General features: G+C 38.7%; 2 protein-coding genes across 2 annotated transcripts; both read left to right on the top strand.

Annotated features, from left to right (window-relative positions):
- The first annotated feature begins 131 nt into the window (after positions 1–131).
- Positions 132–1,536, top strand: LOC129761834 (serine protease Hayan-like). The gene is made up of 4 exons (XM_055759624.1): positions 132–415; positions 477–1,006; positions 1,063–1,252; positions 1,317–1,536. Exons 1-4 carry the CDS (start codon positions 364–366, stop codon positions 1,334–1,336), a joined length of 792 nt encoding a protein of 263 aa, XP_055615599.1. The 5' UTR covers positions 132–363; the 3' UTR covers positions 1,337–1,536.
- Positions 1,537–6,356: 4,820 nt separating this feature from the next.
- On the top strand, positions 6,357–11,522 carry LOC129763121 (serine protease snake-like). Its single transcript, XM_055761904.1, has 5 exons — positions 6,357–6,814; positions 6,871–6,911; positions 6,967–7,446; positions 7,511–7,691; positions 7,747–11,522. The coding sequence occupies exons 1-5, from the start codon at positions 6,745–6,747 to the stop codon at positions 7,764–7,766; spliced, it is 792 nt and encodes a 263-aa protein (XP_055617879.1). The 5' UTR covers positions 6,357–6,744; the 3' UTR covers positions 7,767–11,522.
- The last annotated feature ends 3,004 nt before the right edge of the window (positions 11,523–14,526 follow it).

Here is a 14,526-nt window from a genome sequence, read left to right as displayed (position 1 = left end):
GATCACACGGAACAAGTTTTTGACTGACTCATGGGTTGAAGCAACGGTAGGTTTTATCATCTGTTTGTGTTAGTTTAGTAATACCATAATTAAGTTCCAATTTACCTGCTCATTCAATCGTCGCTGCCATATTCGCAGTGATGGAAGTGATGCATTACTGCGTAAATGAAGTATGTAGCAAACGGATCGCATTCTTCTAGTGTAGTTTGTTTGTAAAGGAGCAGTGATACAACGTCAAGAGATCTACCTGTTGTTGATACCATTGTCACTAACACTCATTCATAGATTATTCAAAAGTCTTCATGATCCGAAAGAGTACCATCAGTCGTCACGCTACCTGCAAATTGATCAAATCGTCCAAGAATGATTGTACATCTTGTTTCACTTGTTTGGATTTTACTGATTATCCAGTCCGGTAGAATGATACATTACTAACAGCAGCCAAATATATTCACTGAAAAAATGGTTCATTGTAGGAAAAACCCAAGATTTTGAAATATTCGAAGCGTCACACGTGGCTTTGATCGGATGGACCAGACCAGAAGATGGCTCGATTAAGTTTGATTGCACCGGATCGTATTTGGGAAGCAACGTTATAATGACCGGGGCTCGTTGTTTAGAACGAAATGGAATACGTGCAGATGTCGTGCGACTTGGCGCAGCCATTGGATCTCCGCGAGATTTCCACATCCAGAATGTGACCGTCCATTATCGCTATCAGGCGGAATATTATTATCACAACATGGCAATCATATTTCTCACGGAGTACCCTCGGAAAGTGTCCGATAAATTCAAACCGGCCTGCATTCTTTCTACATTGCCCACGGCTGGAAGCAACGTGTATTTGATTGGCCGAAATGCGGAAGGTGTTTTCCAGAAGACCCATGTGGAACTGGTGAACTCAGATAAATGTCACGAGTTTTATAGTCCTACAAAAAAGTTCAAATACGGAGCCCTTCTGGTTTGCTGTATGTGCGCTCGCAATATGACGACAACCAAGTGTGCAGTAGGAGATTTTTTCTGTGATATGTTTCATGAAAAAGTTGATAGTCTTTTTTCTAGAGTGAACTCTCGGCCCCGCTTCAGATGATTATGGAAAAACGTGGCAAACGAGTTCCCTTTCTTGTTGGACAGAAGACGATTGGACGCTCGTGTGGCTCCAAAACGCCAGGGATATACACCAGGCTGAGCTCAGATGGACACTTCCCATGGATTTCGACAGTAGCTGAAATCAATTTTAAAGACCATGATGGTAGGCTTTCAGTGTTAAGATTCCTCAATGACTCATTTTCTATATCTTGATCATTTATTTTCAGCATGCATTGAACGCTATTGAAGTAGACATGCGTGAATCGATATTTCCATGACCATGATAATATTAAGTGAAGTGAATATACTCTAATCGGAACTAACGGGACTAACACACATAAATATATTTTATCACGTCGAAACAAATATTAACATTACTAAAAATGCATTGAAAGTGTATTGTAAAATTAAAACCAGAAAATGACGCATGTTTTCGTTGTTGTGAAAGATTGTTACCAGTCATTATAACAAGACAAGACATTTCCCTGACCAATTTACCAATCTGGCAAAAGGCCGGGTTTTGAATGATAATATTCTGTACCTTCAAATTAACTTGGAAAAAACTCTACTGTGATGCTCCCTTATTCCAATCAGTGTCTTATTCCGTTCACTTGACATTGCATACTGTATTTCACACTAGCTAGCAGATTCCTAATGATAATGTGTTTATGTTTGTGTATATTTGCAAAACTAAAACTATTCGAGAAATTGGCAAACAAAAACTTTTAGCTAGGCGTAATCATAGAAATGTTAGCCAGTATTGTTCGTCGCCCTGTCATCCACCATACTTGTTGTTTTCCTTAGCAAAGTGGATAACAACCTTAATCACAGTTGCTATCAATTAACAAAGTGTAAATGAACTCACAAGTCGTGGGTGGAATAAAAATCGCCGGAAAAATGGTAAAAACTGAACGATACAGGCACACTGCTCTGATTCAATAGTTTTTTCACGCATTTTAATTGCAATTAATTGCAAAATGATGCCATTTAGTGTTCTGGAGAGTCAAATGCGCAAATAATGAGCTGTTTAAAAAGCTTAAAAATGGTTTGTATGTATGCGTGCAGACATCTCTTTCTGTTTTCTCTTCTCATTTCATTTGGGATTGTGCTAAAAAAATTCCATACGACGTCAATGGGGATCGAACCAAGGCCGGCTGGAATGCAAAGATATTTCACACGACCACGCTATCCATAAAGCTGCCAGCGCTGTTGGATAGAAGCGTGATAATATTACACCTCATCATAAAATGAAGTTGGAAAGTGTTTTCTAAGAGGATAAAGAAGAACATGAACGAATATATATCTTTCTCTGTCTGGGCCGTATATTTGGCAAACTGTACGAAAAGCTTTCATATGCTTCCATTTCAATGTGTCTCCTGTTTCGCTCGCTCATATTGGCTCTAGCATATATATTATACAAATGATATACATGTATTGGGGAATAGAACATTTTCTGTTATTTTTCAGCTCATTAAATGTAATAAATTGGGATACCATAACATGTGCCAAAAGTACTGTACTGTCATCGGAAATGAACATAAAATCCATCACATTGACACGTAATACCCCGACAAACAATAATCCACAGAACTACCAACACAACCATCAACATAAGGATTCTTCATTTTAATTAGAACACACCGTGCTGGTAGTATAGTACATTTAATCCATTATGAAACTTCCACAACTTCCAGAAAATGTATGCCGTTGGGGTAAGGCCGTCACCCGTTGAGTGGAGTAAGCCCGGCATGATTTCCAGGTAATTGAGGGTTATTGGGACATATTTTCCATCTATTTCAGATGCCTCGCAGCCCCCAAGGAATTCGAGTTATGAGAGTGGGTCCCAGGAGAATCTCACCCTTGCGAAAGAGGCTATCGTTGGTGGAGTTTGTTTTAAACGTGCTTCCAAGACTTTGGAATCCCCAGGTCTACATTACAGGATCACGTTTTGGAAATGTGGTAAGCTCGAAACCATTACCTAGATTCCATCGAACTAGTAATGGAATTGTGGTGTGGTTTGAGGTGCAGGATGATATATTTACCTGATATCGAATTCCTTTTTTTCCCATGTTCCATGTTCACCGGAGCTCGTCCGACCATATCTCCGGAATCAGTTGAACGATTCGAACCATATTCGATAGCGACAGCTAGAATTAGAATATCTTCCATTTGGCGGTTGCCACATTCAAACTGGTTCAGCTGGTGCCAAGTGTATTTATTGACAAATTGAGGGTGCCGGTGTTACCCCCATGGGGTGCCGGCTTCCCCCGCACTGGTTGGTGAATTCTGTTTTTATGTTAGCTTCGAAAATTGACTATTACTTGCCAAATTGCCGTTTAAAAGTACTGATATTTCTTATATCTCATGGAAAATAATCTAAACAATGATTCTGTGAGGGAAACATAACAATATGTGCCCTCAGATCTCACAAAGTAACACTGTCCCTTATGGGACCGGGCTTACCTCCAGTTCCCCTAATTCTGAATCTTATTTTTAATCAAAATAAAAAGTGGGTTATTTATTAAAAACAAAATATCTGTTCCTGAAAATCACACGCTTCGATCGGTCAGGTATAGTGCTATTTCGTTACACTGCTGAACGTCTTAGCGTCCTAAGATATGCAATTGCACTACAAGTTTACTACAGACAGCGTAAAAACGGTTCTCGTATGACGATAAATCAACAAAATAATCGCTCAACAGTATGAAAATCTTATTATTTTGATCACGCAATTCTCAGCAAAATGCTAAGACGCAATAATTGATGGAACACATTATTTTCAAACTATGTTTTTCAACAAAAGAACTATGTTTAGTATGGAATGAAGTACCGAAATCAGCAAAGAAGAATTTACTCATGTATAAAAACATATAGGGGACATTGAAAATAAAACATGTTTTTAAACTAATAAAAAAACCTCTCTCATTTACTCTAGTATGAATGCGACAACGCTCTCATTCGTACGTTTATCAGTAGGGGAAATGGGGGGAATGTGGACCCCCTCAGCAAATCGTCTAATATTTCCAAGCCAATGCGGTGTAAATTAAAAATGTCACATTGTATACTGAGCTACACTTGTTTTCTCTCAATCAATAATGTTTAATCATTATATCAAGCTTTTAATTACCAAATATATCGTAAAATAGAAAAAAAGAAGATTTTTGGACATTAAAACTTGATGCGAGGTGATTTGGTCCAGTGTGTGTTTCATCGAAAAAAAAACATACTTATGTTTATGTAAAGTATTTTGGGATAATGTTACAATCAGTAAGAGTGTTCTGGAATCAGTGCCAGGTGTCTTGGCCAGATTCCAGACTAGAAAATTTGGATTGAGACCATCTCGAATTCTGTATGGATCTTTTCACTGTTGCTCGAGTATTTTCAAACACTTCCGATGCTTGGTCAAAGAAAATCCGTTCTTGATGGCCTGCGTTGCTCTTTCAAGCTCTTCCTCCTTGAAACGTTGTTTGCCCATCCTCTTTTTGTAATTCAATTTCCATTGAATTTCAATTTCCAAGGACCAATTCGCCCCACAGAAACGTGTCCACACTACATAACATGCAAAAATTAAAATGTAATTAATTCAATTTATTGTTATCAAACTTAACGTTTTGCTGCATCAAATTGTTCCTCTTCTGTAGGCGAACAGAACTTCACTGCACAATACACTCACATCTTTTGGCAATTAATGTGTTCATGCTACCATTTCCTTCCACCCAGAGATGCCAACCTTCCTGATTTATCAGGATTTCCCAGACTTTTTAGCACGCTCCCTGATATCCCTGACGAACACTCAATTTATCCTGATTTTTTCTGAAATGATCCTGATTTTCCCTGATTTTTGTACTCTTTACATTATCTCTATATATATAAAAATGTTCTGTTCGTTTGTGTACGCGTTAAAAACTCGAAAAGTACGGAACCGACTGAGCTCAAACTATGATACAATATACAAAACAACAAAACATATCTAGGATTGTTGTTAAAACATAAAAAAATTAAAAATTCAACTCAAACATGCACCCACAATGTGCCACAGCAAAGCGTGGCAGGGTACAGCTAGTTCATAATAAATATACTGGTTTCCACATCAAAGTTTTCTCTCATGATAGTTCTCCGATCCGCACTTTTATATATCTTACATTAAGTTAAACTTTGTACTTAACTGTTTTTATCTCTACCCTCAATTGTTTCGTGGCTTCCCAGAACAGTGCTAGAAAATTTCATGCAACCAGGGATGACATTGCGCATTTCGAAACGAGTGATTTTTGTTCGTTTCGACCATTTTGACATGCCTTTGACCAGCTTTGTTTACGAACCCAAAAATTTTACATTTCTTTACGAGACAAATTTTGCTCTAAATCTAGTACACCGAGAATAGGAACTTAAAAAATATACATAATACTAAAACCATTTCTATTTGTGTTCGAATTTTCTCGAAACGAGTTACTCGTTTCGAAATGCGCAATGCCACCCCAGATTGTCTGACGAATTTATGAAATTACAACGAGATTAAGTTTGAGGAACAATATTGCTTTAGTGAGGATAATGTGTATGTAGATGTATCCCCAGAGTTATTAATAAGTTTCAGAGTGTAAAATTACTCCAGAGAAAATTTTTGAATCCACGGTCAATATAAAAAAAAATATATATATATGTAATTTGTTCGTCTGATTCAAAGTAGAATAAACTTCAATGATGAGACTATGGTAGATATATCGATAACCGTACTAAATATGATAAAAACTAGGAAAAATTCAACAAGTCTTCCACTGCTGATATGCTTTCCTCATTTGTTGAGTAAAGATTTATTCCAAAGCATGAATGATGAATTCAGTGAAAATTTGAATATTGATTTCTCTGCAATTGAAAAACCCAATATGAACTATCCTGATTTATCCTGATTTTTCTTTTCCATTCTTCCTATTTTTTCAAATTACAGTTGGCAACCATGCTTCCACCTGTCGAATTTTACCAAAGTTTTTTTTACGACAGGTACATGCGGTTCAACAATAAAAATAGATGACATTATAAAAAATTCAATTTTTGCCATACTTTTTGAGATAAAGGGGTGGTCCAAATCACCCCGTATGTCCAATTCACCCCGTGTTACTCTAATAGAACAAATTACAAGTAAGCTTTACATTTCAGAGCATCACATACGCACAAGCAGTATTAGAGTATTCATTATGTCTTAGATGAATAGAATTAGGGCTCATTACGGTATATAGAGTGAGAAATAGTAGCTCTCTTCGTCTACCTTTATAACCTTAATTGTTTTGATCAGGCACGAACATTTAAAAAAAAAATTATAGAGATTGAATTGTTTAGTCAACATACAAAGTTGACGACTAATAATTGATTTTTACTTCAAACTCCTCGTTCAAATATTCGAAACAAACCGAACTACCGGGCACAAAACGTTCTATTATTACTGATCTTAGTTAGAATTTGTAGAATAGAATGTGACAATTCTGCTCCCACTGGTTACAATCGAAGCGGCCTGATTAAAGCTATAGGTTTCGGATGGAGAAGTACACCTGAAGAAATCCCCTAGAAAAATACACCGATAGCAGAACGTGTTTTCAATGTGTAATTGATGCGTCTCACTTCTGACTTGAGCTTAGTATAGAAGCTGCTTTCGATCTGCTCGGAATGCGATTACAGAAACCCACGATGATAAAAGCTTCGATTCTGATGCTGGTGCTAACTATGTGCAGGAAAGGTATTTGTGCAACAAAGCAAATCGGCAATGAATTAACGCTTTTAAACATTCAACAGTGTCTTGCGGAACACTTAGCATAGAGGAAGGTTCTCATGTGGTAATGGATGAAATAATATCAACATTCTTATCACTGCCATTTTCATTTCATATAGGTTCAAATTGGTCAGACTCGATCGACCGGCGCAATAGATTTGATTTGCGGTGGAGCGTACTTGGGAGACAGGGTCGTAGTGTTTGGAGCCCATTGTACAAATCGGAATGGACGAAAACCTGATATTGTTCGGTTTGGAAGCGTGTTTGGAAGCAGTTTTGATCTGCACGTCGTCAATATCACCGTTCACTATCGCTACAAGCCTCAGTTCGACTATCACAATATGGCCGTCGCTTTTCTTGATCGGGATCCGGAGACAGTGAACCACAAAATTAAACCGGCTTGCATTCTGAAGCCGCATCCCAAACCGAATCATTCCGTTCAGTTGATTGGACCCATTGAAACCCAGCTTGATCGGGCAGATTTAGTTTCGATGGGATCGGAAAAATGTCACGAATACTACAATCCTCAGCATAAACTACGGTTCGGGGTTCTGCTTTGCTGCTTCTGTGCCAGGAATGCCAACATCGAGCGATGCACGGTATGTTCAATTCAAGCATGTTTAGAAAAAACTATTTGAATGTATGTACGGTTTGATTTTATAGGATCTACACAGCTCCCCGCTGCAGATATTACTTTCTTTTTCGGGGAAAAAAGTTCCCTTTCTCATTGGCCACAAATCCATTGGGAAGCCATGCGGAACAAACGCTCCTGCAATTTACACGCGGTACGGATCATACTTCGAATGGATTGAAACTGTTACGGGGATGAAAATGGATCCACAAGGTTAGACGATTGTTGGACATAGTTACTCAAAGTTTTCACTCCGTTTCTATTCTAGAATGTTTGTCTCGTGTCTGAATTTTACTCCACTCCGGTGCGGTTGCAGCTGCTCAAGAATTGCTCAGTCATAAGAAAGCTCCAAAAAAGCTCCAATCTAATCTTGAAATTTTAATAATTATTGCAATTTCATGTACAAAAACATCAAACGGGTTATTCCTGTTATTTGTCATTCTATGGATTCATACATTGTTTCGAAATGTTTTCCGAGACCATTCTCTTTATTGATCAGCCATTGTGAGTAATTTTATTTTTTGAGACGCTGGCCATAAAAATTAAATTGTGCCATTTGAGTGATACATGAAATATAAACAGTAATTTGCTTACATTTTAAAAACACGTAGGGTTTGAGTATGGGAGCGAAACGCAATAAAAATTAAGTGGTCGCGAATGATGCACCAAGCGGAAATTTCGACCTAACGAACATAATTAGCGTATAGAGTTGCCGGATGGTAGTGTAAACTTTGCTTTTATTGCCATTATGGATTGATGTTTGTTCCATATATTGTTATAATATGTATTGAATTATTGCATTTAACTTTTATGAATGTTGTAGACCAGCTGCGAGCTGCTTCTAGTAGTTCTCTCGTTGGTAGGCTGACCAAACGTGCCGTTTTGAACGGGACAGTACCGTTTTTTTCGATCATTTGTTATTGTCCCGTCTTTTCATTTGTACCGTATTTTGTTTTTCAATTTGTACCGTATTTTGATTAAAAAGAAAAAAAATATTTTGACGTAGGACTACTTTGATTCCTATATAAAGATTCCGAAATAGAAAATGAGGCATGTAACGAATAATTAAGAGATTTCAAACGCATATTACGCAAAAAGTTATTGCGATATATGTTATGCTGGATAGGAAATATATTCAGCATTTTATTTACTTAAAACACGAACATTGATTGTAGTGAAATAAGAAAACAATTTGACGAATTAAATGGGGCATCCCCCTCAATGCAACGACAATCTTTTTGCCTATCTACGGGCTTTATCTTACCAATGATTCTCAAACTTTTTTGGACAAGAGACCCCTTTTGCAGAATGACGTGGTATCATCGAACCCTATAGCCAAATTTCTTCAAAAAAATTATCTTTATTTCATTCATACAAAATACTTACCGATTTAAAAACTTTGCGGCTAGTTAAGTGAGAACTTGACACCCAAAATCAGTTTTCAGTTCCCCCTAGGAAACTTTGAGAACTTCTGGGTTAAACGTTGATTGAGATATTATTAGTTTGATGCTCAGGTTGTTGCTCGACCAATTCGTGTTCGATTGACGTTTTTATCGTGTAGTTCTTGCTACTAACAACTTATGTTATTGTAGATAATGATATCATGATATCGAGCATGTTGATGTAGAAAAAATGCAATGAAATAATTTACCGACTGTTGATTTAGGGGTTCGAAAGGTCTACGCATATCAGCTCATGATAGCTTAGCTAGTTTGACCTTTATCTTATGTTACTCACAGTCTTCAGAATGCAACGCGGTGCTGATGTGCAACAAATTTTTCGCACCCAGCCGAGCTCTCACTTCTTGTTTACACATGCGCTCTGGCGAATGAGCACGCTCCGAAACACAGATCAAATATTTTGTTGTCAGCACCGTTTTGCACCGAGTTTTGCGCCGTGTTTTCCGCCTTGTTTTGCGCCGTATTTCTATACTTGTTTTACAACGCGCTTCAATCCGGTTTGCTTTCTCTGTTGAGTTATTTTTCTTCACACAAGCGTATACGATTGGTATGGAGACAGGCTGTTGTTTTTATGGAATTCAGATCCAACACAATCTCATCTGTGTGGATCTCGGATTCTCTCTTTTCTCCATGTATTGGATGTTTTGGCAACGCGAGTGCCGCTCCCGATTTTATATTTGAGCGACCTGCCATAATGGGCGCTGGATGCGATTCGGCGGCTGATTTAGCCAAGACACCCCTATACCAACACACCCGAAAGACTCATGCTTTCCTTTTTTTTTCTCGCTATTTTCGTTTGGATATTTCTCCCAAATAGCAGAGTCTTTCGGCGGGGTTTTCTTGTTCTTTAAATTTCAAAACCCGGCGAGCGTTTCGACTTGAACTGTGCTCGGGAGGTTAAAGGGCATCGCCCGCGAAGGCTTGAAAGTGCGACCAATGAAAGCACAGGGGAATTTCGGTATGAATACGGAATAGTTAACATCGTTAACTATTACGTAATTCCGGTTCCAATGAATGTCTCGCTAAACTGAGGACCTTCAAACATGCTCCTCCATTCCGTCTTCGACCGTGGAAGAGGCAGGGCGGACCAGTTTTTTTTGCATCGCGAGTGGACGGTAAGAAGGTACCGTTGGTGAAAGGCTACACGTGCTAGTCAGTGTGCTAAAGTTTTTTTTTTTGGTTCTTTTTTTTTTGGGTGGGTTAGGCATCATTGCGTAGGTCCAATGAGGAGAAGTTCGGCATAAACGGTGTTCGTTGGGAACAGCCCTAGTGCCTCTGTTGCTTGAATTGTGGAACACGGACAAACGGTGAAGCGGGTCCTTCTTAGCGCAGGTGCAAGTCGCGGAACAAACCGGGGTTTGGAAACAAAAGGACAAACCCGCCCTCAGGTGTTGGGTGTCTCATTGCCGGGCAAAGCAAGAACACGGCGGTTGGTCTCCCTGGCGGGAGTGGCGCTTAAGCCAACCGCTTACCTGCGGAAAACCCTCCGGTCGCGACAAACTCGCGCGCTTTCCCGGCGTCGCGGGTTACATATGTGCGCGAAGTGTTTTCCTTGTCGATTTTCCGTTATTTATTGCTTGTTTTTGTTTTCTCGTCCTTCATATTTTGTCGTTCCAGTATTCCATTATTTAGTTTTTTTGGTGTTGTTTTCGAAAAAATCTGTTGGAATTGTCAACGACAGGGACATTGTTGGAGGGATTGCACAGACCGAAAAAGAATTTTTTGTTATGGCTGTGGAAATCTAGGTAGGACCGTAAGGTCATGTGAACGTGGTTGTCATAGTAGGAATCAGATAAATTGGGATAATTCTGTGTTGATACAAGGTAGACGATGTGAGAGGTAGGCAGCCTTTCCTAGTTACCCTCCCATAATCCGTCTTCCTATTTGTATGTTTGTGTATATATGTTTGAGTTCAAGCTATGTACCTTTCATGAAGGAACTAATAACAAAAAACACACCTATGTGGAAAGTCCTACGTCGAATCCCATCGATTGAGGAATCGTTGATTCTTTGGAAGATTGCTTGAAGTCTGAGTTGAGAGCTCATAATGATCCGGGAAAAGTAGCAAAGTTCACGAAGAAAAAGAACGAGTCGGAGCTATGACCTGTGCAAAGTAGCGGTCATGGTACCGTGAAGCGTAAAGCGAGCACTGATGATGACTTTCGAAATTATCAGTAGTGGACTTTGTGAAGAAACGAAGAGTAGAGCGCCTCAGCACTAGAGAGCAGTCTGAAGAAGAAGGGACTTGATAATCCTCTCGATTGGTTGATTCCGTAGAATCAAGTTTCTTTGAAAGCTATGTAGCCGAAGTGACAAACGGGAATCCCAACGAAAACATCAAAAAGAGACCGACCTTCGAAATCGAATCGAGTGAACAACGCGACTCGAATTGTAAATAACATGTAAATATTATTAGTAGAGTAGTTTATTAGTTTTTCCTAGTTCCCTAACTCTTATTTTCTATTATTAGTCTTAAATCTAGTTAAATTAGTTGTTAAATTATTAAAAAGTAATAGTCACTCACGTTTTTTCCTCGTTTATGGTCCTTTTTTTGCTTAGTTTGTTTCATCGTCACTTTTCCGTTCCAGTATTCCATTTTTGTTGTTGTTTTCTTTCGAAGAAATTCTTTAGTTTTTTTTTGTAGAATGACTTCCTGATTTAGTTCCTAAAATAATATGTAAAAATTAATAAATATTTAGATTTTATAATTTACTTGTTATAATCATCGTTGTGGTTCCGGTTCGTCATTGTCCTCCAGCTTGTTTCCCTTTCCTTTCCTTGAGAGTAGTCCCGTTTCTCGTCGGGGAAGTGTTTCACTAGTGTCCTGATTCGGTTATCCTCGTTTCGGTATGTTTTCCAGTATTGTCCTTAGCAGCTCCCATCCTTGTCCGGTTTTTCATTTGTGTTTCCTTCGTCCTCCGATACAGCCCTCTGTTTCCTCCAGTTGTTGTTCTCAAAAACCATCCTGTCCTAGTCCTTTTCTCGGTCTCGTTCCTGGTTATCCTCGTCCTTTGTTCGATCGTTTCCCCAGCAACAATCAAGTCCAATCGGTGGCGCTGCCCCCCTTGACGAACCTAATCTGGGAAAGAAAGAGAAGAAAAAAGCTTAACATCTAAGAATTGGAACGACTCACCATTTCTACTTTCCTTTGATCATCGTCCATATCGTTCCACAAGGTGCTTTTTCCATATACACGGAATCGTCCGTATAATAAAAACTAAAGAATCAATTTCCACTTTAAAATAAACCATCGCACCGGTTTGTTTACTTCTCAAACACTGTTTTAGTTGGCAATAGCGTGAGTGAATTGTGTGAGTGTATTGGGAGAATGAGTGTACATCACTTGTAAGCGAGGGGTGCGTGAATGTTTGATTGTGTTGGATCTGAAATTCAAAATAACGAAACAAGGGGCTTCCAAAAGTCGAAATCAGTACCGTGCTACACACGAACATCCCAAGAGAGCTCTCACGGTCATAGGATACTTCATACACCTCACCTGGCAATTAAGTTATTACGACCATGATTATTATACTTGAGTTTATGTTTATCTGCCTTGTGCTTAGAGTTGCATCGATAAATTATGGCTCCTTGCCATCTTCGATATAATCAAATAAATAGAAGGAAGGTTTAATGGTTTTTGTGCACATTTTTGAACATCGTTATTATATACTAGCTGACCCGGCAAACTTCGTCCCGCCCAAAATTTGTTTTTTGTTATCAATACCTCCGAACATTCATGTTCTACGCGCAAGTTCATGAGTCCATTCGGAGAACTGTTCATTGATTGATCTTCTAATCGACCCCGTTAAATTTACCTTTTGCTATAAAATTTGTAGTACTTCTACCAAAACTCATCATCATAATATCAGATTATTTTCAGACACAATTTCCTTCAAGATTTTTCAAACACTTGCAAATAACATTTTTCTCCGTTACATGGAATGAATGTTTGATACAGAAAATATTATAGAATAAAGACAGACCCTTCCCCTCTTCACCACAGAAACGTTTCGTGTCCCCTAAGACCATCACATGCCAAATTTGGTACCATTTGCTTGGTTAGTTTTCGAGATATGCAGAAATTTGTTTTTCGTTTCTATGGAAGCCCCCCTCAAGAGAGGAGGGAGGATTATCCAACCACCATAGAATCATTTATTGCACCCTAAAACCTCCACATGCCAAATTTAGTTTCATTTACTCGATTAGTTCTCGAGTAATACAAAAATTTGTGTCTCATTTGTATGGCAGCCCCCCCCTTAAAGAAGGGGGTGGAATGTCTAACCGCCGTGAAAACATTTATTGCGCCCTAAAACCTCCATATACCTAATTTCATTTCGTTTACTTGATTAATTCTCGAATAATGCAGAAATTTGTGTTTTATTTGTATGGCAGCCCCCCCTTAGAGAGGGGGATGGAGTGTCTTTTTTTTCTGTATTATAGTGACTTTCAACGCTTCTGGCTGGTTCGTCACTTTTACCTTCCATTTTGGAAGAATGTCGGGAGTGAGAATTGAACTCGTGATCTTGAGCGTGAGAACAATGGATGTTACCTCCACGCCAGATCGGCTCCAGGGTGAAGTGTCTAACCACCATAGAAATATTTATTGCACCCTAAAACCTCCATATGCCTTATTTTGGTTTCATTTGCTTGATTAATTCTCGAGTAATGCAGAAATTTGTGTTTCATTTGTATGGCAGACCCCCATCCCCCTAAGAGAGGGGGAAGGAGTATCTAACCACCATAGAATCATTTATTGCGCCATAAAACCACCACATGCCAAATTTCGATTCATTTGCTTGATTAATTCTCGAGTAATGTAAAAATTTGTGTTTTTTTTGTATGGTATGGTATGGTCTCTTAGAGAGGGGCGTGTCCATGTTAGAATGTGGTTCCGGATTCTATCACATTAAATCCTCCAACCAGGGGTTGTGAATCGACTCATAATCAGCATGGTTGAGCATGGTAACACACGATTCTATCACACCTTCTATCGAGTAGGTTCAAGGTTCTAGTAGGTTCTAGTGGTTTTTTTGACGGAATGTTTCCCGTCATAAGAAAATGTACCTATTTACTAATCTAGGAGGAGCATAATATTATAAATGGTCGATTTTTGAACTAACTCAAAGTAACATTAGTACAGAATTTCCTGTTCAGAGTGAATTTTTCTACGAATAATAATATGTGGACAACGGAAAAGTCGGTAGATAATTGTCAAAAAGAACTTTGATCTGGAATATGAAAAATAATAATAACCTGTTGCGATGCCTGGACTTCATCCGAAGGAGGTTCATTTGAGCATTTGATGGGACTTGGAATGATGTAGTGTACTACAAGCTCAAGGTAATACGATCAATACTAACATATATTGGAATCAACTGGATCAATTGAAAGTCACCATAGCAAAAAAGGTGTCGAGGTGTCGTTTCCCATCATGACACCGCAAGACCGCATGTTGCGTTGGCAGTAAGGAAAAAATTATTACACTTTGATTGGGACGCTAACAGTTCGGCTGAAAAGTTCATAAGGTTGACGTCTAGATGGCGCCTTCTGCAAAAATTTACTTGACTATCACAAAGCACTATTTTTAA

Source organism: Toxorhynchites rutilus, chromosome 1 (genome assembly GCF_029784135.1).
Source record: "Toxorhynchites rutilus septentrionalis strain SRP chromosome 1, ASM2978413v1, whole genome shotgun sequence".
Lineage (NCBI taxonomy): Eukaryota > Metazoa > Arthropoda > Insecta > Diptera > Culicidae > Toxorhynchites > Toxorhynchites rutilus.
The sequence above is the reverse complement of the archived record's forward strand: the minus strand, read 5'-3'. Positions and strand labels throughout refer to the sequence as shown.

Bases quoted from the DNA above. Each gene is read 5' to 3' on its own strand.
- LOC129763121 (XM_055761904.1), top strand. From the start codon at position 6,745: ATGCGATTACAGAAACCCACGATGATAAAAGCTTCGATTCTGATGCTG. The intron at 6,815-6,870 runs GTATTTGTGCAA...AACATTCAACAG, and splicing joins GCTAACTATGTGCAGGAAAG to TGTCTTGCGGAACACTTAGC. The intron at 6,912-6,966 runs GTAATGGATGAA...CATTTCATATAG, and splicing joins TAGAGGAAGGTTCTCATGTG to GTTCAAATTGGTCAGACTCG.
- LOC129761834 (XM_055759624.1), top strand. From the start codon at position 364: ATGATTGTACATCTTGTTTCACTTGTTTGGATTTTACTGATTATCCAG. The intron at 416-476 runs GTAGAATGATAC...GGTTCATTGTAG, and splicing joins TTTACTGATTATCCAGTCCG to GAAAAACCCAAGATTTTGAA. The intron at 1,253-1,316 runs GTAGGCTTTCAG...ATTTATTTTCAG, and splicing joins CAATTTTAAAGACCATGATG to CATGCATTGAACGCTATTGA.